The 25,433-nt window shown below is 35.3% G+C and overlaps 1 protein-coding gene and 1 pseudogene across 5 annotated transcripts in view; both read left to right on the top strand.

Annotated features, from left to right (window-relative positions):
* Positions 1 to 1,945: 1,945 nt before the first annotated feature.
* LOC307057665 (platelet glycoprotein 4-like) overlaps positions 1,946 to 25,433 on the top strand; it is a gene marked incomplete at both ends in the record, with an annotated part of 34,366 nt that continues 10,878 nt past the window's right edge. The window contains 6 exons of one of the 4 annotated variants that reach the window (XM_079710881.1): positions 1,946 to 2,152; positions 10,659 to 10,819; positions 19,610 to 19,757; positions 20,209 to 20,388; positions 21,675 to 21,766; positions 23,755 to 23,801. In XM_079710881.1, coding sequence (XP_079567007.1) covers positions 2,033 to 2,152; positions 10,659 to 10,819; positions 19,610 to 19,757; positions 20,209 to 20,388; positions 21,675 to 21,766; positions 23,755 to 23,801 — 748 coding nt within the window. The remainder of the gene's footprint in view (positions 2,153 to 10,658; positions 10,820 to 19,609; positions 19,758 to 20,208; positions 20,389 to 21,674; positions 21,767 to 23,754; positions 23,802 to 25,433) is intronic. The other 3 variants (XM_079710878.1, XM_079710880.1, XM_079710879.1) reach the window with 3 other exon arrangements.
* LOC307057658 (cdc42 effector protein 3-like) lies at positions 12,964 to 14,231 on the top strand (annotated as a pseudogene). Its single transcript has 2 exons — positions 12,964 to 13,184; positions 13,507 to 14,231. The product of its transcript is annotated as a cdc42 effector protein 3-like (transcript).

Here is a 25,433-nt window from a genome sequence, read left to right as displayed (position 1 = left end):
GAAACAACCTAAATGCCCACTGACAGATGAATGGATAAAGAAGTTGTGGTACATATATACAATGGAATATTACTCAGCCATAAAAAGGAAGAAAATTGAGTCATTTTTTGAGACGTGGATGGATCTAGAGACTGTCATACAGAGTGAAGTATGTCAGAAGGAGAAAAACAAATATTGTATATTAACACATGTATGTGGAACCTAGAAAAATGGTACAGATGAACTGGTTTGCAGGGCAGAAGTTGAGATACAGATGTAGAGAACAAACGTATGGACACCAAGGGGGGAAAGCAACAGTGGGGTGGGGATGGTGGTGTGCTGAATTGGATGATTGGGATTGACATGTATACACTGATGTGTATAAAATTGATGACTAATAAGAACCTGCTGTGTTAAAAAAATATTGCCATGAAAATGGTTATAATTTTATTATACATTTGGGGGAAAACCTAACTTTCCTTATTTTCTTAAAGTATTAATTAATATCAAGACTTTAAAAGAATTAAATGGTTCCTCAAGTGGAGAGAAATACTAATAAAATCATCAGAGAGGTATTTCTACCACTACAAAGCTATGGAGGGAAAAACTGAGACCATAACAAAATATAATTTTTATTATTATAGTCACGAGCGTGACAAAAATATTGTTTGTGTGTCTTTTCTGTCTGTAGCCTCCATTCTGTTGGCATTTTTGTTTTCTTTTGCCAGGGGCATTTTGAAGCAGGGAATAAGTTTTTATAAGTACAAAGCACAGTCCATTTATCAATGTCAGGTCAACCCCATTTAAAAAAATGCTGTTGCAAACAAAATATCTCAAATAAACAGGGTTTTGAATACTAGAATAGCAAATTCTTACTAACTTTGCTACAAAAGGACCTACCAATTCCACTAAGAATTTTCTTTCAATCTTTATGAAAGGAGCATATATTATATGAAGATACCAAAGATAAGACTGACTAGGTGAAATACATACTGACACAATCTACATATTTTAACAGAATTGGCATGAGTCAGCTGCCCATGACAAAATGAACAATATTGCACTTGAATATGTTAAAAAATTCATTTGAGACTAGTAAGAAACCAATGTTGTGACAGAAACTAGTTATCCTCTACCTTACATATTTTCTTCAAATCTTTTTTTACCTCCCAACTATCTAAAAGTCAGTTATTAAAAATTAAATTTAAAATACTCTTATTTAAAATATTTCAATGTTTTCAACACTGTGCATAAGAAAGAATTCAGGCATGAACTCAATATTCCTGACAGTGGAATTTTCTTTTAATGGTGCTTATAATTTTGATGATATTAGAGACTATTCTAGTATTATTTTCCCAAATTACTCATGCTTTTCTGTTTTAACAGATAGCTTATAAATAATTAGAAAAATTGATTTCTTCACAGACTCATCAGATCATTTCCTATAAAATCCTTACCTTTCTATTTGTGAAAAAGGAATAGTAAAGAAAACATCTGTCCCTATATTTGCTTAGCATTTGGATGGAAAAGACATCAGTCCACCCACATGCAGTTTGCAGGAGAACTCCAGGTAGGGTGCAGACAGATGGTTGTGTTTGAGTGGAGAAGCCAGATAGAGGATAAAGATGCCCATAAGTGTCCCAGGCTGATGGAAGGTAGGCAGGGGGTGAGAGTACAGTAAGCATATTCTCCTTAGTTAATATTTCAGTGTGTTAATCATCCACAGAAAGAAAATTTAAAAGAGGAGAATTTTAAAGAAATGCTCTATGTGACAATATTTATTACTTCTACCACTGGTAGGTAGTTCAAATCAAGAAAGGACAAAACCTAGAAAGTTTTGTATATTAAAAAAAAACATCTGTTTATTTATAACTGGCAAAATGATCTGTTTCAGTTGCATGTTTACTTTGATCTTTTTCTACTGGTATTTAAGTTTCTGCTTTATGATCTCCTTCCAATGATAGAACCAGACCTCCTGGAAACCACGTTCATCAGACCTGGGAGTTTGAAAGAAGCAGGTGCTGAATCTTAGCTGTCCCCCTGAACAAGAAAAATGGGCTGCGATCGAAACTGCGGGCTCATCGCCGGTGCTGTCATTGGTGCAGTCCTGGCTGTGTTTGGAGGTATTCTAATGCCAGTTGGAGACATGCTTATTGAGAAGACAGTTAAAAAGGTACAAGTATTATCAAGAATATTTCTTGTCATCCTGATTCATTCTACCTTCCATCCCTTTTTGGCTTAGGGTGCCTGTTTTATATTTCATTGTAACTGGCAATTTTGTGTCTTCAACACAAAGGTCATAATGAACAATTGAAACTCTACATGATAGAGAAATGGTCAAAGCATGATGTATATTCTATATGAATGCACCGTCATCTTAAGTCTAAATATCCAAATTTTGATAAAAAACTATATTAGGTATGCAAATTAATAGAAATAATTGCTTTTAATTACGTCCAAAGAGTATGTTGATATGCTTTTTTTGCATACATATATACCATTTTTTATTGAAAGAAATATTCTTTAAATTCTGTTGTACTTTACACATTTCAAAAGTTTCACACACAGGATTTCATATAATCCCATAATAACCATTGTCCCCCCACCCCTATATTGCCCCTTCTTCCTCCTCTCTCCTTACTGGTAACCACTAGTTTGTTCTCTATATCTGTGAGTCTGCTTTTTTTGTGTTTTATTCACTAGTTTGTTGTATTTTTTAGATTCCACTGTAAGTCATAGCATACAGCATTTTCTTTGTTTGATTAATTTCACTTAGCATAATACCCTCCACGTCCATCCACGTTGCTTCAAATGGCAAAATTTCATTCTTTTTTTATGGCTGAGTCGTATTGCATTGTGTATATATACCAACACTTCTTTATCCATTCATCTGTTGATGGACACTTAGGTTGCTTCCATACCTTGGCAATTGTAAATAATGCAGCTATGATCATTGGGGTGCATATATCTTTTCAAATTAGTGTTTTTGTTTTTTTGGACATATACCCAGGAGTGAAGCTGCTGGGTCATATGGTAGTTCTATTTTTAGCTTTTTGAGGAACCTCCATACTGTTCTCCACAGTGGCTGCACCAATTTACATTCTCGCCAACAGTGTACGAGGGGTTCCCTTTTCTCTACATCCTCACCAACATTTGTTATTTGTGTTCTTTTTGATAATAGCCATTCTGACAGGTGTGAGGTGATACCTCATTGTGGTTTTGATCTGCATTTTCCTGATGATTAGCAATGTTGAGCATATTCTCATGTGGCTGTTGACCATCTGCATTCCCTCTTTGAAAAAATGTCTGTTCAGTTCTTCTGCCTACTTTAAAAGTTGTTTTTTTGTGTGTGTATGTGTGTTGAGTTGTATGAGATGTTTATATATTGTTGATATTAACCCATTATGGGCAGTCATGTCATTTACAAATAGTTTCTCCCATTCAGTAGGTTGTCTTTTTTGTGTATGGTTTCCTTTACTGTGGAAAATGTTTTAGGTTTAACTAGGTCCCATTTATTTATTTTTGCTTTTATTTCCTTTGCCTTTGGAGACAGACCTAAAAAATATTGCTGCAATTTATGTCAAAGAGTGTTCTGCCTATGTTTTCCTCTAGGAGGTTTATGACATACAGTTTTACATTTAAGACTTTAATCCATTTTGAGTTTATTTTTGCATATGGTGTGAGGGAGTGTTCTAATTTCACTGATTTACATGAGGCTGTCCGGCTTTCCCAGCATGACTTGCTGAAGAGACGGTCTTTTCTCCATTGTATATTCTTGCCTCCTTTGTTGATGATTAAATGACCATAGGGTGTAGTTATTTCTGGGCCCTCTATTCTGCTCCATTGACCTATGTGTCTATTTTTGTGCCAGTATATTACTGTCACTTTGTTTTATAATGTAAACTCAGGGAGCTTGATTCCTCTGGCACTGTTCTTCTTTCTCAAAATTGTTTTAGCTATTTGGTGTCTTTTGTGTTTCCACACAAATTTTAAAATTATTTGTTCTAGTTCTGTGAAAAATGTCATTGGTATTTTGATAGGGATTGCATTGAATCTGTAGATTTCCTTGGGTAGTATGGTAATTTAATAATATTAATTCTTCCAACCGAAGGATGCAGTGTATCTTTCCAGCTGCTTGTGTCATCTTCAACTTCTTTCATCAGTGTCTTACATTTCTGCAAGTATAGGTCTTTTACTTCCCTAGGTAGGTTTATTTTGGTATTTTATTCCTTTTGGTATCATGGTAAATGGGATTGTTTCCTTAATTTCCCATTCCAATAGTTCATTGTTAGTGTATAGAAATGCAACAGATTCTTTTATATTAGTTTTGTATCCTGCAACTTTACTGAATTCACTGATGGGCTCTTGTACTTTTCTTGTGGTGTACTGAAGATTTTCTACATATAATATCATGTCATCTGCAAACAGTGACAGCTTTACTTCTTCCTTTCCAATTTTGATTCCTTTTATTTCTTTTTCTTCTCTGATTGGTGTGGTTAGGACTTCCAAAACTATGTTGAATAAAAGTGACATGAGTGTGCGTTCTTATCTTATTCCTGATCTTTAGAGAAAATGCTTTCAACTTTTCACCATTGAGTATGATGTTAGCTGTGGGTTGTCATGTATGACCTTTATTATGTTGAGGTATGTTCTCTCTGTGCCCATTTTCTAGAGAGTTTTTCTCATAAATGGATGTATAATTTTAAGAAAAAGTTTTTCTGCTTCTATTGAGATGATCATATGGTTTTTTATTCTTCAATTTGTTAATGTGGTGTATCCCACTGACTGATTTGCAGATGTTGAAAAATACTTCCATCCCTGGAATAAATCCCACTTGATCATAATATATGAACCTTTTAATGTATTGTTGGATTTGGTTTGCTAATATTTTCTTGAGGATTTTTGAATCTATGTTCATCAGAGATATTGGCCTTTAATTATTTTTTTTTTGTAATATTTTTGTCTGCTTCTGGTATCAGGGTGATGCTGACCTCATAGAATGAGTTTGGAAATACTCCTTCCTCTGAAATGTTTTGGAATAGTTTGAGAAGGATAGGTGTCAATTATTCTCTAAATGTTTAGTAGAATTCACCTGTAAAGCCATCTGGTCCTGGACTTCTCTTCTTGGGAGTTTTAAAATTACTGATTCAATTTCATTACTGGTAATTGGTCTGTTCATATTTTCTACTTCTTCCTGGTTCAGTCTTGGAAGAATGTACCTTTCTAAGAATTTATCCATTTCTTGGTCTAGGTTGTCCATTTTCTTGGCACACAGTTGTTCACAGCAGTCTCTTATTTTTTGCATTTCTGTGGTATTGGTTGTAACTTCTTTTTCATTTCTAATTTTATTGATTTGAGCCATTTCTCTTTTTCTTCTGATGAGTCTGGCTAAAGGTTTATCAATTTTATTTATCTTTTCCAAGAACTAGTTTCTAGTTTTGTTGATGTTTATCTTTTTTTGTATCCATTTCATTTATTTCTGCTCTTATCTTTATGATCTCGTTCCTTTTCACTTTCATTTGTCTCTAGGTAATTTTTGATTTCCTCTTTGATTTCTTCAGTGATCCATTGGCTGCTTAGAAGTACATTATATAGCCTCCATATGTTTTTCTTTTTCCAGCTTTCTTTTTCGTGTCATTTAAGACTCCCTTTTAATAAGATTATTGCACAGTCTGCACATAATAAAAGACACTCTGGTCTAGTGTGGTGAAGTACATAGAACTGATGGGTGATAGGATACAATGGAATAAAAGGACTAAATAGGGAGAGGAGTGAAATCTGCAAACTGTAAGATAACCAGTTGAGTTACTGAAGGAGATGTATTCCTTAGAAGAATAAAAGACAGAGGTTTTAGAAGTGATTTGATATGAACATCAGTATGTATTTCAAAGGTCAGTGCTCAGGGCTTCTCTGGTGGCTCAGTGGTTGAGAGTCCACCTGTCGATGCAGGGGACACGGGTTTGTGCCCTGGTCCAGGAAGATTCCACATGCCGTGGAGTGGCTGGGCCCATGAGCCATGGCCACTGAGCCTGTGCATCTGGAGCCTGTGCTCTGCAACGGTGGAGGCCACAACAGTGAGAGGCCCGCATACCGCAAAAAAAAAAAAAAAAAAAAAGGGAGAGGCCACAACAGTGAGAGGCCCGCGTACCACCAAAAAAAAAAAAAAAAAAAAAAAAAAAGGCCAGTGCTCAGAGAGATTTGATCATTACTATAGAGATTAGAGATAAAACTAATAGGTTCATTTTCTAGAGAGTCTGAATGTAGAGACAAAAAGACAGAAAAAGTGGTCAACAGTAGGAGTCATCTCTGAATTATGTGTAAACCCAGTGAGCCAAGTGTCTTACCCCTACCTCAAGAGCACTTAAGTTAATGCTGTTATTTTACAAATATATTCAAGTTTTAGTACTGGTCAGTTTTTGTTTACCATTGAAATCATTGCAGATTACTTGTTTCATTTAATGGACTAATACAAAATTGGGAAAGTTATTACCTGCATACAAACACCATTTAAAAAAAAAAAGAAGAATGAAAGTGCTTAATTTTAACAGATATATATATATATATATATATATATATATATATATATATATATATATATATATATTCATATTTCTTTACTGTTTACTTCCAAGGGATGTTTTTTAAGGACTTCATGGTTTTTACGCGTTATAGCTGAAAACTATTTTTTTTTTTTACCAGTATTTTAGACTATGATTCCTAGTAGATTTGTCTGGGCCAGCAGGTTTATGCAATCTTGCTAGACAGACTAAAAGTCAATGGCATGAGCTGCCATGTATGTAGAAAGTAGAAACTACCAAAGGACTTCAGAAAAAGGATGAAGTTTTGCCACTATTTACAAAGGATAATTTGTCACCTTGACATTGTTCATATCACTTGATAAATGCTTAGTGAATACTGTATAACATAGGTAATTTAAAATAAATTTTAATTTAATTTCCCTATGATATTAACTGCAAAACACCAAGAAGCAAATTAAAGATTTCTTTCTCTCAGCCTGTACACACATGCGTGTGCATAATGCACACACATATTAGAAAAATTTTTGTACATGGAAACTGCTTGTAATTGGTCCCAAATAGAACAGATTTTGGTAGTGATTGGAGAAGATGAAACTATTTTCAGTATGTTTCTGCTTTTTAAGGAAGTTTTGATTTCACTGGATGGAGAATAAATATATAAATAATTAAATAGCAGAAAAGGAAGTGTTACAGGATTTTACATGTTATTGCCACATAACTGGTTTAGACAGTAATGCTAAGAGCAAAGTAGTTAAAGCAAGATGGGAAGCAAGTGAGATGAGAATTCTCCTTCTAAGGGGTGGATAGGATTTGTATAACAGTAGCCAATGTTTATTGAATGCTTGCTATGTGCTAACACTCTTCTAAATGCTGACTTTTAATAAATCTTATAACAACCCATGAGGATAAATATTTAATTATGCCATGTTCTACTTATTTTGACTTTGAAAAATACTAATTTTGTATAGTTCAACTTAATATTATTATTACCCCATTTTACAGGTAAGGAAACTGAGGTACAAAAAATTAAATAACCTGCCCAAGTTTAAATGGTTAGCACATGACCAAACTGGGGATCAAACTCATAGCATCTTGTTTCATTGTTAACCACTTCACTCTAGGCTTTGAGTAAAGAAGCCAATGGACTTGGTCAGGCTGGAAGTAGGGTAAGGAAACCAACTCATAGATTAAAATATGCTACACATAATTCTGTCTCCTGGTACACTATAAGAGCCTTGAGAAATGGGACAATATATTTTTGACATATGTGCTTTACATACTTCATGCATAGGAAGATATCAAGGACATTTTAATAGTTATAATAAAGTTGCCAGTCATGGGATGAGTACTGTTTTCTTGTAACAGCAATAATCAAATGACCATGTGACTAGATAGAAGTTATTAGTCTTCCAAACGTCTGCTTTCAAATTAGCAAATGTAGCAAAATAGAAGTTTCAAGGTAAACAAAATGTAGCAAATGTAGAAGTTTCAAGGTAAATGTCTTTCAACTCAGCTGGAGACCAAGCCATGTGAGAGTCATCAGGCTGGAATCCAGTCATTACTAGGGCTGAATCAGCCAAGTGCGAGGATCTTAAATTATATTATTTTTTCTATACACATAATTAACACCTTTGTACTTCAAATTTAGCAAAAGATTTGCAAAATAGACTAGATAGTCCAAAGTCAATTTAAAATCAAGGCCTCTTAAATTCACAAAGGACATAAAAACTTTTGCTCCTTTTAAAATTAGAGGAACTGATGATAAAATAATCTTACTAGTCACTGAGGTCTATACAATTTTCTAGTACATACAGTAGTGTTAGGATCAGAAGAAATGCATTCCTGTTCTGACTGTTTCAATATATTTTTCTTTGTGAACAAATCGTGGTGTTATGCAAACCACACATAATTGTAGTAAAATACCTGATTCTCCATTATCTACTACTAAATTGTTGTACAATATTGAATCGGACATCTGTTTTCTGTAGGACCCACTTCTACCTCTAAAAAACGGATGGAATTAGATGACCCGAACTCTAATATCTGATAATTCAATGCATTCATTTCAACTCTTTGCATTTCAGCTTTCCCAGTTGAAAAAATATCTCCAGATGAACAAATAAGGCAAAGTGATTCATGGCCTTTAGAAAAAAGACATGATACGCTTACAATGTCTTTTGATATTAAATGCATAACCATTAGAACGAGGAAGTTTTCTGTCCTGCCAAGTACATTCTGTCACAGTCCCTTTTCAATTCTTTAAGTACTTATAGAGTTCCTTTCATTAAGAACTGAAATAAAATATGTGCCTTGAGAGGTACATGATAAACAATTGATATTATATTAGTCCTTAAGATTCTTATATCAATAGTGTGAGAGTAATAATGTGTAGGTTCGTGTGTTTTCTGGAAATGGGTAAATTAACACAGATTTCAACTTCAGTATAGATTTCAGCTTCAACACCCTCATAAACACCTTTACATTTAGAGGAACAGCCATAATGCTTTATCTATGTGCAATATTGTCTTAATTTTCAGCTTACTATGGAAATAAGATTTTTAGGAGCAATAAAGCATTTTTTAAGGATAATTAGTTGTAAAAAAGTAAGGTCTAACATCACTTTAGCAGCTCCAATGTACCCAGTGTAAAAGGATTGCAACAGCACAGGATTTTGTAATGGCATTATACCCAATGCCCTGTTCTTCTCTAAGGAATTCCCTTATTCTCTGCATTAAGTAATAAGTAAAGTTTCCTGAAGATATGAAACTTAATTTGACTTCTACCAACTAAGTGCAGAGGTGACAGGAACAAAAAATAGTAAAAATGCGGTGTAAAAGAGGACAAGCCTAAGGGTCAGAGACTAGGATCCTCGTCATGATTCTACTTCTAGGTATTTGCCTCAGTTACCCGTGGGCCAGACACCTGGTTTCTCAGAGCCTCAGCACGCTCTCCTAGAAAATGTGCTAATGTTCACTGTCCTTTCCTGATCCATTATTCTATGAATGCAGGTGAAGGAAACAAACAGGTCAGACTGTCCCTGTATTCATGGGTCTTGTTAAGCTCATTCTGTGTGAAATACTTTTCTCCCTCTTCCTCTAGCACTAAGGTAAGTTGGAACTTTACACCTGGGCATTCCTCCCAAGGTACTTATTTGGAAACACTGTCTGCTACAAAGTCACCTTTGTCTGCGTTAGCTACTAGAGCTTCAGAGGCTTCCTGCTCAGAGAGTGAAAGCCTTGGAAGGAAACCACAAGACCATCTATAATTCCTTCGTTTTACAGATACTGAAATTGACCCAAGGGATCTGGTAACTTTCTACTCAGTCCCAGCTCCTAAAGCACAGGAGCCAATTTCTAATGTAGGGCTTTCTGATTCTGTCATTGGTATTTTTTCGGTGTATCTATCTTTACTACAAAGAGCATCAAAGATTTTTAGTGGATTTCACAAAAGAATAATAGGACATGTCCCTTTTTCATTCTTTTATCTAAAATATAGTAACCTAATAGTAACGAATCAGACAGTAATAGTAACGAATTACAATCCGTTGTAATTTTTGGAAACACGTACTAATAGATTTCTGCAAATGTACTGAGAGTTAGGAAAGCCTCATTGAGCGGGGTTTTGAAGAGGAGTTTGACAAATGTTAAGTGATCATCTTCCCTGGAAGTGGCCAAGATTTGAAGAAAATGAAAAAAGGTTCCAATACCACTATATTTTTCTCTCAGTTTTTCTGTTTTGTCTCCTCAGTCTAACTCACTGAAGGCAGAAGAGAGGTTAATGTTTGACCTGATAAGAATTTTTTGGAAAAAGTTGAATAAAATTTGCTTAATAAATTGTGTTACGAACTGTCACAATATTGCCATAGGGTCACTCTAAAACTTGCCAACGGCTGGCCTTACAATCGACAGACATGTCTACAATATTACACACTGATTCTCTTTGTAAAAGGTTAACTAAAAGAGACTGGTCTCATAACGTGTTGAAAACATTTCTGTTGCAAGCGTGTGGCAGGCTGCAAAGGTTCTCATGAGCAACGTACTTGAGCTTATTGCTTTTGCTGATTAACTAAAGGTTTTCAACTCCCACAAGTGCCCATATTGACTACAAGTCAATAACACAAACTTGTTTTCTTTTTCATAGGAAGCTGTCCTTGAAGAAGGTACAATTGCTTTTAAAAATTGGGTTAAAACAGGCGCAGAAGTTTACAGACAGGTTTGGATCTTTGATGTACAGAATCCAGAGGAGGTGGCAGTTAACAGCAGCAAAATTAAAGTTAAGCAAAGAGGTCCTTACACGTACAGGTGAGCGAGTCCCCCAAAAAAGTGGCATTCTTTCCTTGACCATTTGTATTTCTGAAAAAGCTTCCCCTTGACAACTGCCATTGTATTGAAATGTACTTATTATTTTCTTGCCATTAACATAACATTGAAATATTCTGTTTCTGCCTATATAAAACCCTAATCTAAGGATTTAATGATGATAAGAAATATATATTTTATTATGAATTTACCAGCATCAATTAACTGTTCTACATTTAAGAAGTTACAGGTGCTTTACACTGGTGGCATATATTTTCAACAACTCTAGCAGTGTGTACATGTCAATCCCAAACTCCCAATCAATCCACACTGCTATATTTAAAATAAACAAGGACCTGTGTACAGCACAGGGAACTCTGCTCAATACTACGTAATAACCTAAATGGGAAAAGAATTTGAAAAAGAATAGATACACATGTGCATATGTGTGTGTAAATATATATATATTTACATATATATATACATATATATGTAAATATATATTTATATATGTATACATATACATATATATATATCAATCGCTTTGCTGTACACCTGAAACTAACACATTGTTAATCAGCTATGCTCCAATATAAAATAAATATTAAAAAATAATAATAATAAATAGAATTTAAAAAACAAGTCTAAAATATGCATGCTAAATAAAAAAACATCTATCAAAGTTTTAAAACCAGAGCACTTTGAGATCCTAAAATTGAAAGTGTAGGTTATATGAGTGGTTCTCCAAGGGTGGCTCCTGAACCAGCCACATCAGCATCTCCTGGGAGCTAAGTAGAAATGCAAATTCTTAGGCCCCACCTTAGACCAAATGAATCAGAGACTCTTGGTTTAGACCCCATTAATGAGTTTTACAAGTACTCTGGGGGATTGCAATACACACTCAAATTTGAGAACAACATTAAACTGATTTTACATAATTACAATACTGCTAAGGATTTCTATTCAAACTATTTTCCAGGTCTTAAGGGTGTTTTTATTCATCCAGTAGTTTCATTCTTATATTTTCTCCAGTACTGAGACTGAATAAGCTATACCTTTATCTACACTCCTTAATAGTTTAACACACTTTTGAATAGAATTTTAGACATTAGCACTAGGGGGAAATAATTAGCCAGAACCTTTCATTTTGTAAATTTTGAAAACTCATTCCAGGGGATATGAAGTGATTTACCAAGTTCACACATACCTAGGGACTGGTAGGTCTTAGATTTTTGTGTCCATTTTCTCCTATCTAAGTTATAGACTATGTGTCTTTTCTAACTATTAAAGGAAGAAAAAAAGAGACTGAGGTGCTAAAGACACTAAACTTAACCAAGGATTAGAAATAGACTTATGGTGCCCATATGGGAACAGAGTTAAGTCCTGCTGTGTGATTTGTTATAAAAATGTGTGATTTTTCCTCAAGAATAATTACAACTAGTTATATGCCATGATCAAATATATCACAAAATTTCATATTTGTAATGATTTCTTCTAATTCATAGTTTTACTTTCTTATCTGTTTCAGATGGTCTATAATTATATAATTTCTTTCCTCTCCATTCATTAATATATATCTAGATTGACAACTCACACTCAAATATAATGAAATAACAGTAGTTGGGAGGGTGATGCCTGCTACCGCAGCACATGAGCATGCCTGTGAGCATAAGCACGCATGCCGAGCGCCTGGGTGCCTATTCTGACCTAGTAATTATCCCCACGTCTCCTGTCTCCAGGCACATCTGTGACTATTCACGACTCTGTCAAAGACGGCTTGGTTTTCACTGTTACAAAAAAAAAAAAAAAAAAAAACAACTCTCACCTTGGAAAATATTTTTATTTTTTCATGGTCCATAGTTCTTATGTTATTATCAAAACCCTATGTGAGTATTATCTTGGTCCAAAAAAAAGTTGTAGCTACGATGTGTACCTATGAAAATCTAGAATTCCCACATGACCAAATAAGAATCTAAGCACGGTTGTTTAAATATGCCTATCCTGGCCTGAGAGGGCAGGGAGCGCAGCTGCGGGGGCCAAGCAGCTGGGGGCGAGCCCGGAGACCCCGGCCCTGGGAGACTTCACACAGCCTCTGCACAGATAATACTCTGAGCAGGCGCTGGTTGACCTGGCTGGATCTGCGCGTGATGTGCAGGAGCCCTCGGGAGGTGTGGGTCCCACACATCCACCTGTGTGGATCCCGCAGCAGCTGTGATCCTTGGCACCGTTGTTTTCTCCACGCTGTGCCAGGGATTGGAGGATGTAGCCGGCCCTCCAGAAAGCCCCAGTCGGCTGTTAAGTCCAAGAAGGTCTCCTACACCTCCGCCTCCTTTCAGAGCCACTTCTGCGGCTGCTTGAGAAAAATGATGTGACAGTTCCTATCAAAAAGGATACTGGGGGGGGGTTCCCTGGTGGCACAGTGGTTGAGAGTCCGCCTGCCGATGCAGTAGACGTGGGTTCGTGCCCCGGTCTGGGAAGATCCCACATGCCGCGGAGCGGCTGGGCCCGTGAGCCATGGCCGCTGAGCCTGCGTGTCCGGAGCCTGTGCTCCACAACGGGAGAGGCCACAACAGTGAGAGGCCCGCGTACCGCAAAAAAAAAAAAAAAAAAAAAAAAAAAGGATACTGGGGGAAAATAACATCCGGAAAGAAAGTGGCCGTTTTTGCTAAATCGACATTCTCCAACTCCAGAAGAGCAGCCAAGACCCTAATTTACCTGAAAGCTGCCAATAATAAGAAAGGAAAGAAATTTAAACGGAGGAGCATCTTGTCTCCCGAGATGATCAGTCCTCCCCTTGGAGACTTCTGCCACACCATTCACATGGTCAAGAATGGCCAGCACGATGTCTTTGGAGACATTTCCTTTCTTCAGGGGAACTCTGATCTTCTACCTGGAAACCAGGAGAAAGCACGCATGGGCCAGTTCCCTGGGTGTATGGAGTTCCTCAGGGCCAGTGGCACCACCGACTCCATGTTCACAGAAACGCTCACCCTGGTGCTCAAAAACATCGTCTCCCTCCCGACTCTTGGAGGGTCCCAAGCACTCATGTTGCCCTTATTGTCAACGGTGACATTCGACTCCAAACAGGAGTCCTTTGGTCCGGGCAAGCTGCCCTGGCTTAGCTGTGAGCGGGTCATGGAGGAGAACAGTATGGTCTATCAGGGGGACGTTTCATGGGGGCTCTGGTGGGTCCCCATCCCAGTCCCGCCACTCTGCCAGCCTCTCCAAACTGTACCCCTACTGGGCAGCCAAGAATATGTTTGACCATCCCGCCTGGTGTGAGCTCGTCAAGGAAAAGACTAAAAATCAGAGGAGTCCTTCTCTGATCTCACTGGGTTCCCTCCTCTTCCTGCAGCTCGATCTTGGGCCTTCATTTCTGGATGATGTGCTGAAGGTCACGGATAAAAATAACTAACAGTACATCTCTGGCTCTTTTCCTTTGGGGTAAAAGGTTTCAAAAATCAAAACAAAACTAACCACAGTCAAAGAGAAAGATTCACTGACTATATTTGCCATTACATGATGGGTTTTCTAGAATAACGTTCCAACAAAATATTTTTTACCTGTTATGCCCTGTTTGCAAAAACAGTTAAAAACAAAACAAAACAAAACTATCCTGACAAAGAGAGGAAGAGAGTCAGAACCCATTTTTGGAGGGCATTGCTGATGTACAGCTCACATTTTTTTGCTTCCAGACAGGTCAGAAATCTGGCTTGGCCAGGATTGGCATTATCTAGCTATGAAGGGCTGTGCCAGTCACATTAAGGACCTTTACAGTACTTTGGCATTTTCTGAGCAAGAGGGAGTCAAAATTTGTTTAACACCTAAGGCTTTTTTCTAGACTCCTTTCTATATTATATTGTTAGATTTCACCATAGCAAATTCTCCATTGTTAAAATTTTTTTCTGTTTTCATATTTGAACCACTTGATGGGTTTCAGAGATTTGCTTGTAGCTCTTATATATCCCTATATATTATATCTATATCCTGAAATTTTGACTGTCAGCAACATGTTGGTAAGACACAAGCAAAGTATTACTGCAAGTTATTTTAAAGTTAAAATATATTTTTATGTGCCTTTGGCTTTTTATTGAAGAGTTTACATTTTAGAGATACTACATCAAATGTGCTCATTTGACTTATTCCATTGGCGTTCTATTGTAAGCTGTGTATGTTTGGAAAAGTGCCTTCATACTTAGCTTTATTTTTTTTCTTCATCTGTTATCACACTTTTCACAGTAGCCATAAATGGATTGTAAAGTGTAAAGGCACAGGTTACTCACAGTGCTTCTGCAGAGACTGTGGCTACACCACATGTTATTTTGAAATATGGATATTTTAGGACAGTATATGCTTGCATTACATAGGTACTTTATACAACACAATAGAGTAAATGTTAAATTAATCAGTCAATAAATAAATATCATACTCTGAGAGAACTCAGTATGTGTGAGAAAAGAGAATATTTGTGAGAATTTGAGAACTGATCAAGTTTTTTGTTTAATTTTTTATTTGTTTGGAAGGGGTTATGTTTTTACTTTTAAAGATATTAATTGGAGTATCAGAAAACATAAACATAATATTGAATCCTGTGCTAGTCCTGCTCTGATAGGTGACAGTTAATATAAATTTTATTCTTTATTCCCTATCTCTCTAAGGGATGAAAGGGGGTGGGTTAGATATAATTGATTTACTTGGAAAAGCAATATGGGGAGGATTGGAGAAGAGAAGTTAGATTTGCAGCTAAAGTAGGTAAACAATAAACTCCTATTTATATAACAATGTTAAAGGGATTTATGATCAACTGTGAGTCATCTTTTCTCATGATGTCAACAAAACAGAGTCCTTAGTGTCTGCTTGGCTACCTTAAATGATGGGAAAACAACTGGTCACCTTTCAGAAAAAGTTAATAATTTCAGAGTCTTCCATGTGTTGAGGTGAACCTGCCTCCCCATCAATTACACCCTGAACTCAGTGGAAATTGGAAGTGGAGGAGGATGTCCCTCCTTAAACAGAATGGCTGCTAACGTAAGCTTGATGAAATTTGACAAGGTGTGACATGGGTCAAAGCATGAAATTAACTGGATAGAGATCTTAATTATTATTATTCCAACCTACACCATCTCTATGAAGACCCAGTAACTCCTTCTGAATATTCTCAGATCCAACATAAGTCTTTTTTTTTTAAATTACTTTGCTTTGGCAGGAGTACATAGAAAGCAAAATCTGAGGCAGATTCCTCCCTTTGACCTTACTAATACAAATTTTACAATTTGTATGGAAACACTAAAGACCTTGAATAGCCAAAGCAATCTTGAGAAAGAAAAATGGAGCTGGAGGAATCAGCCTCCCTGACTTCATACTATACTACAAAGTTACAGTAATCAAAACTGTATGGTACTGGCACCAAAATAGAAATATAGATCAATGGAACAGGATAGAAAGTCCAGAGATAAACCCACTCACCTATGGTCACCTAATCTATGACAAAGGAGACAAGGATATACAATGAAGAAAAGACAGTCTCTTCAATAAGTGGTGTTGGGAAAACTGGACAGCTACATGTAAGCAAATGAAATTAGAACACTCTCTAACACCATACAAAAAAATAAACTCAAAATGAATTAAAGACCTAAATATAAGGCCAGAAACTATAAAGCTCTTAGAGGAAAACATAGGCAGAACACTCTTTGACATAAATTGCAGCAATATCTTTTTTGATCCACCTCCTAGAATAGTGAAAACAAAAATAAACAAATGGGACCTAATTAAACTTAAAAACTTTTTGCACAACAAAGGAAACCATAAACAAAATGAAAAGACAACCTTCAGAATGATAAAAAAATATTTGCAAATGAAGCAACCAACAGGGATTAATCTCCAAAATATACAAACAGCTCATGCAGCTCAGTTAAAAAAAAAAACCAACAACTCAATCCAAAAATGGGCAGAAGATATAAGTAGACATTTCTCCAAAGAAGACATACAAATGGCTAAAACGTACATGAAAAGACACTCAACATCACTAATAATTAGAGAAATGGAAATCAAAACTACAATGAGGTATTGCCTCACACCTGTCAGATTGGCCACCATCAAAAAATCTACAAACAATAAATGTTAGAGAGGGTGTGGAAAAAAGGGAACCCTCCTACACTGTTGGTGGGAATGTAAATTGGTACAGCCACTATGGAGAACAGTATGGAGGGTCCTTTAAAAACTAAAAATAGAGCTACCATATGATCCAGCAATCCCACTCCTGGGCATATATCTGGAGAAAAACATAATTCAAAAAGATACGTGCACCCCAGTGTTCACTGCAGCACTATTTACAATAGCTTGGACATAGAAGCAACCTAAATGTCCATCAACAGAGGAATGGATAAAGAAGATATGGTACAGATATACAATTGAATATTACTCACCCATAAAAAATAATGAAATAATGCCACTTGCAGAAACATGGATGGACCTAGAGATTGTCATACTGAGTGAAGTCAGACACAGAAAGACAAATATCATATGATATCACTTATATGTGGAATCTGTAAAAAGGGTAAAAATGAACTTATCTACAAAACAGAAATAGAGTCACAGACGGAGAAAACAGACTTATGGTTACCAGGGGGTAAGGGGTGGGGGGGAAGGGATAAATTGGGTAATTGGGATTGACATATACATGCTACTATATATAAAACAGATAACTAATAAGGACAGATAGATAGATAACTAATAGCACAGGGAACTCTACCCAATACTCTGTAATGGCCTATAACGGAAAAAGAAATAAAAAAGATTGGATATATGTATATGTATAACTAATTCACTTTGCTGTACACCTGCAACTAACACAACATTGTAAATCAACTTTGCCCCAATAAAAATTAACAAAAAAAAAAACCTTTCTAAAGCCTGTATATATTCTTTTTTTTTTCTTTTGGCTGCACCCTGCACGGCATGCAGGATCTTAGTTCTGCAACCACGGATAGAACCCATGCCCCCGACAATGGAAGCGTGGGGTCCTAACCACTGGACTGCCAGGAAATTCCTTATACTCTAATTTTTAAACCAAAAATTCAGTGATTATGTTCTCTTTTTAAAAGTACATTCTAAACACAGGCCTCAGTTTGAAGGATTTTTTTCTCTTAGTGATTGCCATCTACTGGTATAGTATTGTAAGTACAACTAAGTAAACTAGAATTGGGTCACAATTATTTTGCTGTTATCTCAATTATTATATACACATAAATGTTCCTGAAAATTAGAGCATTTTAATTTTAAATGTTAATAATATGTAATATAAGTTTAAAATACAATTATCTAAGAGAAAATAGTAATTGACTATTAATAGACTGTCTTGGCTGCTGTTTCAGATTTTTATATTATTGTATGTCTACAGTACTCAGAGAAAAGTAAACAATAAAGCTTTGAAGAAATTATATTAAAACTAAAATATATTTCTATCTTTTTTGAATTCTCTTTTGAGATATTAATGTGAGTGAGGTATTAATTAATTTATTCATTCAAAATTTTTTGTTGAGAACTTACCAAGTACCAGGCACTGTGATTGGGAATAAAAAAACACTCATAATACCTACCCTACAGGTATTGTACCTGATTGAAATGTGTGGCTTTTTTGGTTTGTTATGTTTTATACATTTCAGTCCCATGTTTTTTTCAGTCTTTATCTTAGTTAGATAATAGATAACTACTGTAGCCTCAAATAATAGGCCTTCAAATATATGATAATGCAATGTCTACCCTATTTCATCTCAGTAAATATCTTGTATTTGCAAAAGATTTTTTTTCCCATAATGTAACCCTTCACCACATTCCTAAGAAGTAGTTGGTACTTTGCCTAGAGATTTTAGAGCCAGGAGCTTAGAGCTAATAAATATACAATGTATAAGGCAGAGATGGAGGGGAATGATCTCTTAAGTGGAAATTATATTCCATTAGTTATCCTTCTCATTAAAATACTGGAAATTATGAAAAAAAACAGTGCTGGAAAGGCTGTGCACTTTGAACAGTCTTTCTAATATAAGAAAACGTGCTTTTACTGTTCCCTTCCTTAAACCTCTCTGCTGTCTTCCTCCGGACCCTCAGGATAAAAAGCTAAATATCTGAGTACAGGACACAACCCTTTTGTGTTTGAGATCTTGTTTATTCTAGTGGCTTTATTTCCACCACTCTCCTTACTCTTACTCTGTAAACCAATCATAGTAAAATGTTTGCAGATATATGTGTTAGCATACGGTATTTGTTTTTCTTTCTGACTTATAAAGCAGAAACTAAGACACCATTGTAAAGCAATTATACTCCGATACAGATGTTAAAAAAATGTTTGCATATCTAAAATTACACCATGTTCTTACTCCTTAATCTTCTACATGCTATTTTCTACCCTATTTTACCTAACTAAACTTCTCCTTGTCATTCAGACCACTTATGAGGAATTGTATCTTGTCCATTATCCCCCCATAACCATCCCAAGCCTGGGTTTGTACCTGTTGTGTGTTTTCCCACAGACTCTGTGTAAACTCCTATAATAACACGTACTCCTTCTCCCCCGCTCTGCACCTCTAAGACATCTCCCCACCCACCCCTCCCCGCCTTCTCTGATTTGCTAGAAACTCAGCATTTGCTTATATATCATTTTAACCTACTTGTTTAGCCTGATTTCTGACATAGTCCATGCACTCAAAAATTATTTGTTGTATGAATGAACGGCATATGAGACTTAATGTTCACTTGCAACAATTATTTTGAATTTTATTTCCTTTATTTTTTCAGAGTTCGTTATCTAGCCAAGGAAAATATAATGTGGGACTCCGAGACCCACACAGTCTCTTTCCTGCAGCCCAATGGTGCCATCTTTGAACCCTCACTATCAGTTGGAACCGAGAATGACACTTTCACTGTTCTCAATCTGGCTGTAGCAGTGAGTAGACAAACAGCAAACTTACTGGTTTTGAAATACTCTAGAATCCTCTGTAATTAATCTCATGATTAGAACTATCATTAGATATTATTTGTTTTGTCATTTTTATGAAAATGTGTTCATTTGGCATTATTTTGAATTACGGTCATTTGGAAAGATGACAAGACGTAGAATAATCAACTGAATTGAGAAGACCACTTAAAGTGTATCATTTTAAAAAAGTAGGATTTAACTTTGAAATCTTCTTCCTGTGGCTCACACTGAGACAGAGAAAAGTAATCATTCAGAGATGAAGAAACATTACACTTTTAGTCCTGGAAAGATTTGGCAGTAATTTTAAAGAGACAGTTGAAAGTTGTTTTATTAAACTTAATTGTGCTATTTATCCATTTCTTCTTAAAAATCTGTTACGGCTATTGGTGTCTTAAACAGTGATTTTTTTTTTTTATAGGCTGTGCCCCATCTCTATCCAAGCGCATTTGTTCAAACAATAGTCAATATCTTTATCAAAAAATCAAACTCTTCTATGTTTCAAAAAAGAACTTTGAAAGAACTATTATGGGGCTATAAGGATCCATTCTTGAACTTGATTCCATACCCAGTTCCTACTACAGTTGGTGTGTTTTACCCTGTGAGTACCAAATATGAATGTCAATATTGTTAAACTTTAGTTGGATAAATATAATGGCATTGTTAATTCATAATTTTATCATTTAGTGTGTTAACCCTATTTCTGATCTGGGAATACATATTCTAAGATTTTTAAGTCTGCATCTCACATGGGTTTAGCTTTCCTGGTTGGGAAAATTTACTTATCTGAATTTAACCAATAAAATTTTTATCAATTTAATTTAAAATTAAGAAACTGAACATTTAATCAAGTTTCCACTCTTTGATAAATATACAACTGTCTAAAATTAGATTGTAAGCTGGTAAGGCTTTGAGCACTGTTTTTGGTTTTGATTTCCTATCTAAAAAATCAAGTTTAATGCCACATTTTTATTTATTTATGTTAAATATATTCATCATGTCATTCTTCCTTCTCTAGACATCCTAGAAATTTGTTGTATTGAATATTTAAGACTTAGCCAAAATTGCACACAATGAGACTGATACATCAGCAATGTCATATTTTCATAGAATTAGTTGAAAAGAATTTCTATAATCTACAAAAGTTATGAAATGGCAGTTTGGAGATTAAGAAAAATGTGAACTTGGTGATGTACTTAGTTATACCTTAATGCTTCAAGTTATAAATAGGATAATCTGACTAGTGAATTGAAATTTTGACCATGATTTCACTTGGCACTGTATGTGACATTAGTTATATTCTCCAGTTCACTGTTGTTATTTTACTGTAGATGGTTTTTTAGGATTGCAAGGTTATATATCAATTAAGAAAGCATTAAGGGATAAAAAATTCAGTTACTAGTATTTAACTAAATACTCTGAATTCTTTCCTTGGCTAATTCTGTTTTTAATTCTGTGTACCTAATCTTTAGTAACCACTTATTAGAAATAAAAACGTTGAGAAAACTTCTAGAAATCTGCCACAGTTCTCATAGGTTTTGTTCACTATCCCCTCACCTCAATATAATAGGAGTAGTGACCAAAATGGCCTTTCTGGCTTAATTACGGCAAAGAGTGATAGAGTTGGATCACATCAGCTTCTTATATTTGTTTTCTTCCTTTGCTCAGCATCTAGCACTTATTTCTAGGCACCTTTTATATTCTGTCTTTTTAAAATATTAAAGACCAATAATTTTAAAACTTTATTGCATATATATTTCAAATCACATAAAATAATTATAAACAACCAGTGTTTGAGAAATGCTAAAGTGAGGTAATTACATATTTTATAACTTGGAAAATATGGCTTGTTCTAGAAGTAATTTTTTCTTGTGTGCATCTTTTCAGTACCACAATACTGCAGACGGAGTTTATAAAGTTTTCAATGGAAAAGATGACATAAACAAAGTTGCCATAATTGACACATATAAAGGCAAAAAGTAAGTATCCAGGCAAAGTGTGTGTGTATGTGTATGTGTGTCACTAGGATACTCTAAGGCAGGCAAGAAACTTATTTAACAACTGGTAATGCACAGGCACCAACTTATGGAACAGACCTGCCTGTATCTCAGCCCTAGAAACTCCTGTTCTGCCAGGTGTTAACCCTTTAGTTGTGATGACTGGTCACACTAGTACATAGGTGCTGAGTATCAGCCCCACTTGAGGGTTGACCTTTATGCACAGGGTCTCTTACATAAAGAAATCTAAAGGGACTACTTCCATCTCTGCTGCATAACAGGCACTATCAAGCACCCGTACAATTACATAACCACAAATGAAAAGGAAGAAAATCAACATATCAACTCAGTGTCTAGCAGGTTGAAAAATATATATTACTGGGTTTTTTTTTTTTTAACTGAGCATGGAATATAAATTTGCTCATTCCAGTAACGTGACTAAATGTGCCATAAGGTGGAAGCTCAATGTATCCATGCCAATGCTTTCATGACCTTCCCTTTCAAAATTTTCTTGATATAATTTTCTATATTGATAACTCAGCTTTTTTAAACCTTTATCAATGCAAAAATGGAATTAGTATTTCAAATTCTAAAATTGACATATTAAACTTGAAGATAAAGAGCATGCCTCCTGTGAAATAGTAGTAAAATGAGATATGTTCACATAGCCATGATTTCCTATTTTTCCCTAGCTCCTGCCTGTTTATACAGAGTATATGAAATTCATATGTCTAAAATAGGAAGAACCCCAATAAATATCAAGGGAGAAAGTCTTTCCTCCTTAAAGTTAAAATGAGTTTTAGATCAGTGTTTTCCTGACAAAGAATAAAGTAATCAAAATCAAGAGATGAAATATTTTGATTAAGTAACCCTTGCCTCACACTGAGTTCCTATCTAAAAATTGCTTAAAACAGTTAAACGCTCAGTCGTGTAGTTCTTTTTCTTCCACAGAGTCCACAGTCACATATTTTTTATGGAAAAGTCTAATGGAGGAAAAAAAACACTTCTAAATGCTCACTTCAGGGGAATCACATCTCTGTACTGAGGAAAATGAGCATTTCCTCTATTTCAATATTACAGAGAGGTTTTGAGGAGAGTTTAAGATTATGACAAGGTTAATTTAACTGATCATGGCAAGACTGAGCATGATTAATTGCTTATTCTGTTTAAAAAAGAAACAATAGCTTGCCTTGACATCTTATTGGATGGTATGTTAGGAGTATGAAAAACCCATTTTCCATCACCAAAAAGTGGCTGAGTGTGCAGAGAAACTATCACTACTGTTGTTTTTATTGCTTCCAGATATATATATATATATATATATATATATATATATATATATATATATATATATATATATATATATCTTTTGTAGATGCCAGAGCATAAATTAATAAACTCTGTCCTACTTAAATGCCGGTTATTGCAAGAGTTAAAAGAGAGGGATAAATTATCTGTGTTTCCAATCTCGATTGATCCAACATCTGCTTCTCTTTCTTTCCTCCTCCACACTCCCCTCTTCTCCCTCATACTGAGTTTACATCAGTTATCCATTTACTATCTTCCTCCTATTCAGTTTGAATGCAACATACTATGAAATAATCCCACTGGAAAAAAAAAAAATTTCCCCTAAAAGTTCTAAGTGTCTGATAAATGTTTCTCAATTTTATTTTCTGAAGAACTGTTTCTGTTCCATGTTGTTTCTAACTAACAACATTTGGCAGTTTTTATTTTATAATATGATCACTTAATTGTTTCAGGCAATTCATTTAACTCAACAAAATGGAAACTTCAAACAAAACATGGATCAAATGATTTAGAAGATTTCTTAAACTTAGCTTGTCACATCTGGTCTAATCAATATTTATTATTATTTTAGCAGAAGTACTGAATCATAATAGACAAAGTGATGTGAGAAAGGTGCCCTTGAAATAAGAATATCATTATCTTTTTTTTTTTTTATTCCTAAGGCATCTCTCCTATTGGCCAAGTTATTGTGACATGATTAATGGTACAGGTAAGGGCATATGTTTTTTTGTTTGTTTGTTTTTTTGTGGTATGCGGGCCTCTCACTGTTGTGGCCTCTCCCGCTGCGGAGCACAAGTCTCTGGACGCGCAGGCTCATCGGCCATGGCTCACGGGCCCTGCCGCTCCGTGGCATGTGGGATCTTCCCAGACTGGGGCACGAACTCATGTCCCCTGCATCGGCAGGCAGACTCTCAACCACTGTGCCACCAGGGAAGCCCAAGGGCATATGTTTTGTGGTAATAATCACAATGAAACCAACTCCTTTCTCCCACAAATCCACCTCCATACCTACAATGTTCTGGGGGTTGAGCGTATACGTTTGCCTATCTTTGTATCCCTGCAACATAATTCAGAGTCTCTGTTCTTATGTAGGTTTAGTAAATGTCTGTCTAATGTGATGGAATTTCTCAAGATTAACCATCGAGGATGAGCCTTTACTGCATTTCTGGGGAACGTTTGTTTTGTACAAACTTAATGAACTCCTTCCTGACTACAGATGTAAAGGTTTAGAAAACCTTAGAGTAGTGGTTACTGTTCACAACTTTTGTAAATACTATAAAGATAATAATTTAACATTAAAGGAATTAAAATATCAGGATAATTACAAAAGGTAAGACATACCTCCAAAGATTTCAGGCTGAGTTAGAATCAGTGAACTTGTAAGCAGAGCCATCTATTTTGAAGAAGATGGTCAGAAAGAGAGAGAAAAGAACAACAACAGCAACAAAAACAAGGTTACATGTGTACTAACCATGAAAAATGTATGCAAAAATGAATATTCTGAATTAGAGTTAGGAAGAAAGTACTATGTACTTAGATTTAAGCGTGGTTAGAGCCAGCTTATTATTCTTCTTGAAGTAAAGCAAAGTATATGTATAGGCCTATTAGTTTAAGAATTAAGATTGTAAAAAACAATGGGAATTGAATACCAGGAGGTGAGCTCTCAGCTGCTAAAAAGCAGAAACACAGCATAATGCTTACAAAGCTAGTTAAGCAATACTTCATAGGAAAGTAATATAATGAAAATGAAAAGTGTTAAATACAAAGTAATGTAAAAGGTAGGGAATAAAAAGCAAACATGGGGAATGTTTACTTTTCCAAAGGTATTACTGAGTTTTGCATGTTGATTTAACTTTTTAATACTCTCTTGTAGAAAAAACAGCAAAACCACTGTTGAGTTTGCTTTGTAGTGCTTTGAATCATGGAATTGGGTGAAGAAATTCCTTTCTAAGTAGTTCATTTCTGCCAATAAATTGTCAAGTGTCCCAATACCACTAACTCTAGTAATTTCATAACCATAAACTTCATACTGTATCCTTAGATACAGAGAGAAATATATTGTGCTTCTCCTAAATAGTAAAGGAGTCTTTATATGGGTTTAAGAAAAAAAAATTAAACACTTTTGTCCAAAACTGAGAAGCAAAGAATTTTTAAAAAACGAGGTAGAGGATTTATTAATGACAATAACATAACTACATGAGTATCAGGCATGAAGTTAAAAGTATCTAAGAAGAAAATATATGTAGAAGAAAATATATGTAAAACAAACTAGGAGCAGAGGTAGACTGAACAGGCCAGAGGACTCTGATGGCATCCCTGTGAGAGAGATTTTTGGTTATAG

The sequence above is a fragment of the Hyperoodon ampullatus genome (genome assembly GCF_949752795.1).
Source record: "Hyperoodon ampullatus genome assembly, chromosome: 9".
Classification (NCBI taxonomy): domain Eukaryota; kingdom Metazoa; phylum Chordata; class Mammalia; order Artiodactyla; family Ziphiidae; genus Hyperoodon; species Hyperoodon ampullatus.
Note: the sequence above shows the minus strand (reverse complement) of the source record. Positions and strands in the feature narration are given on the sequence as shown.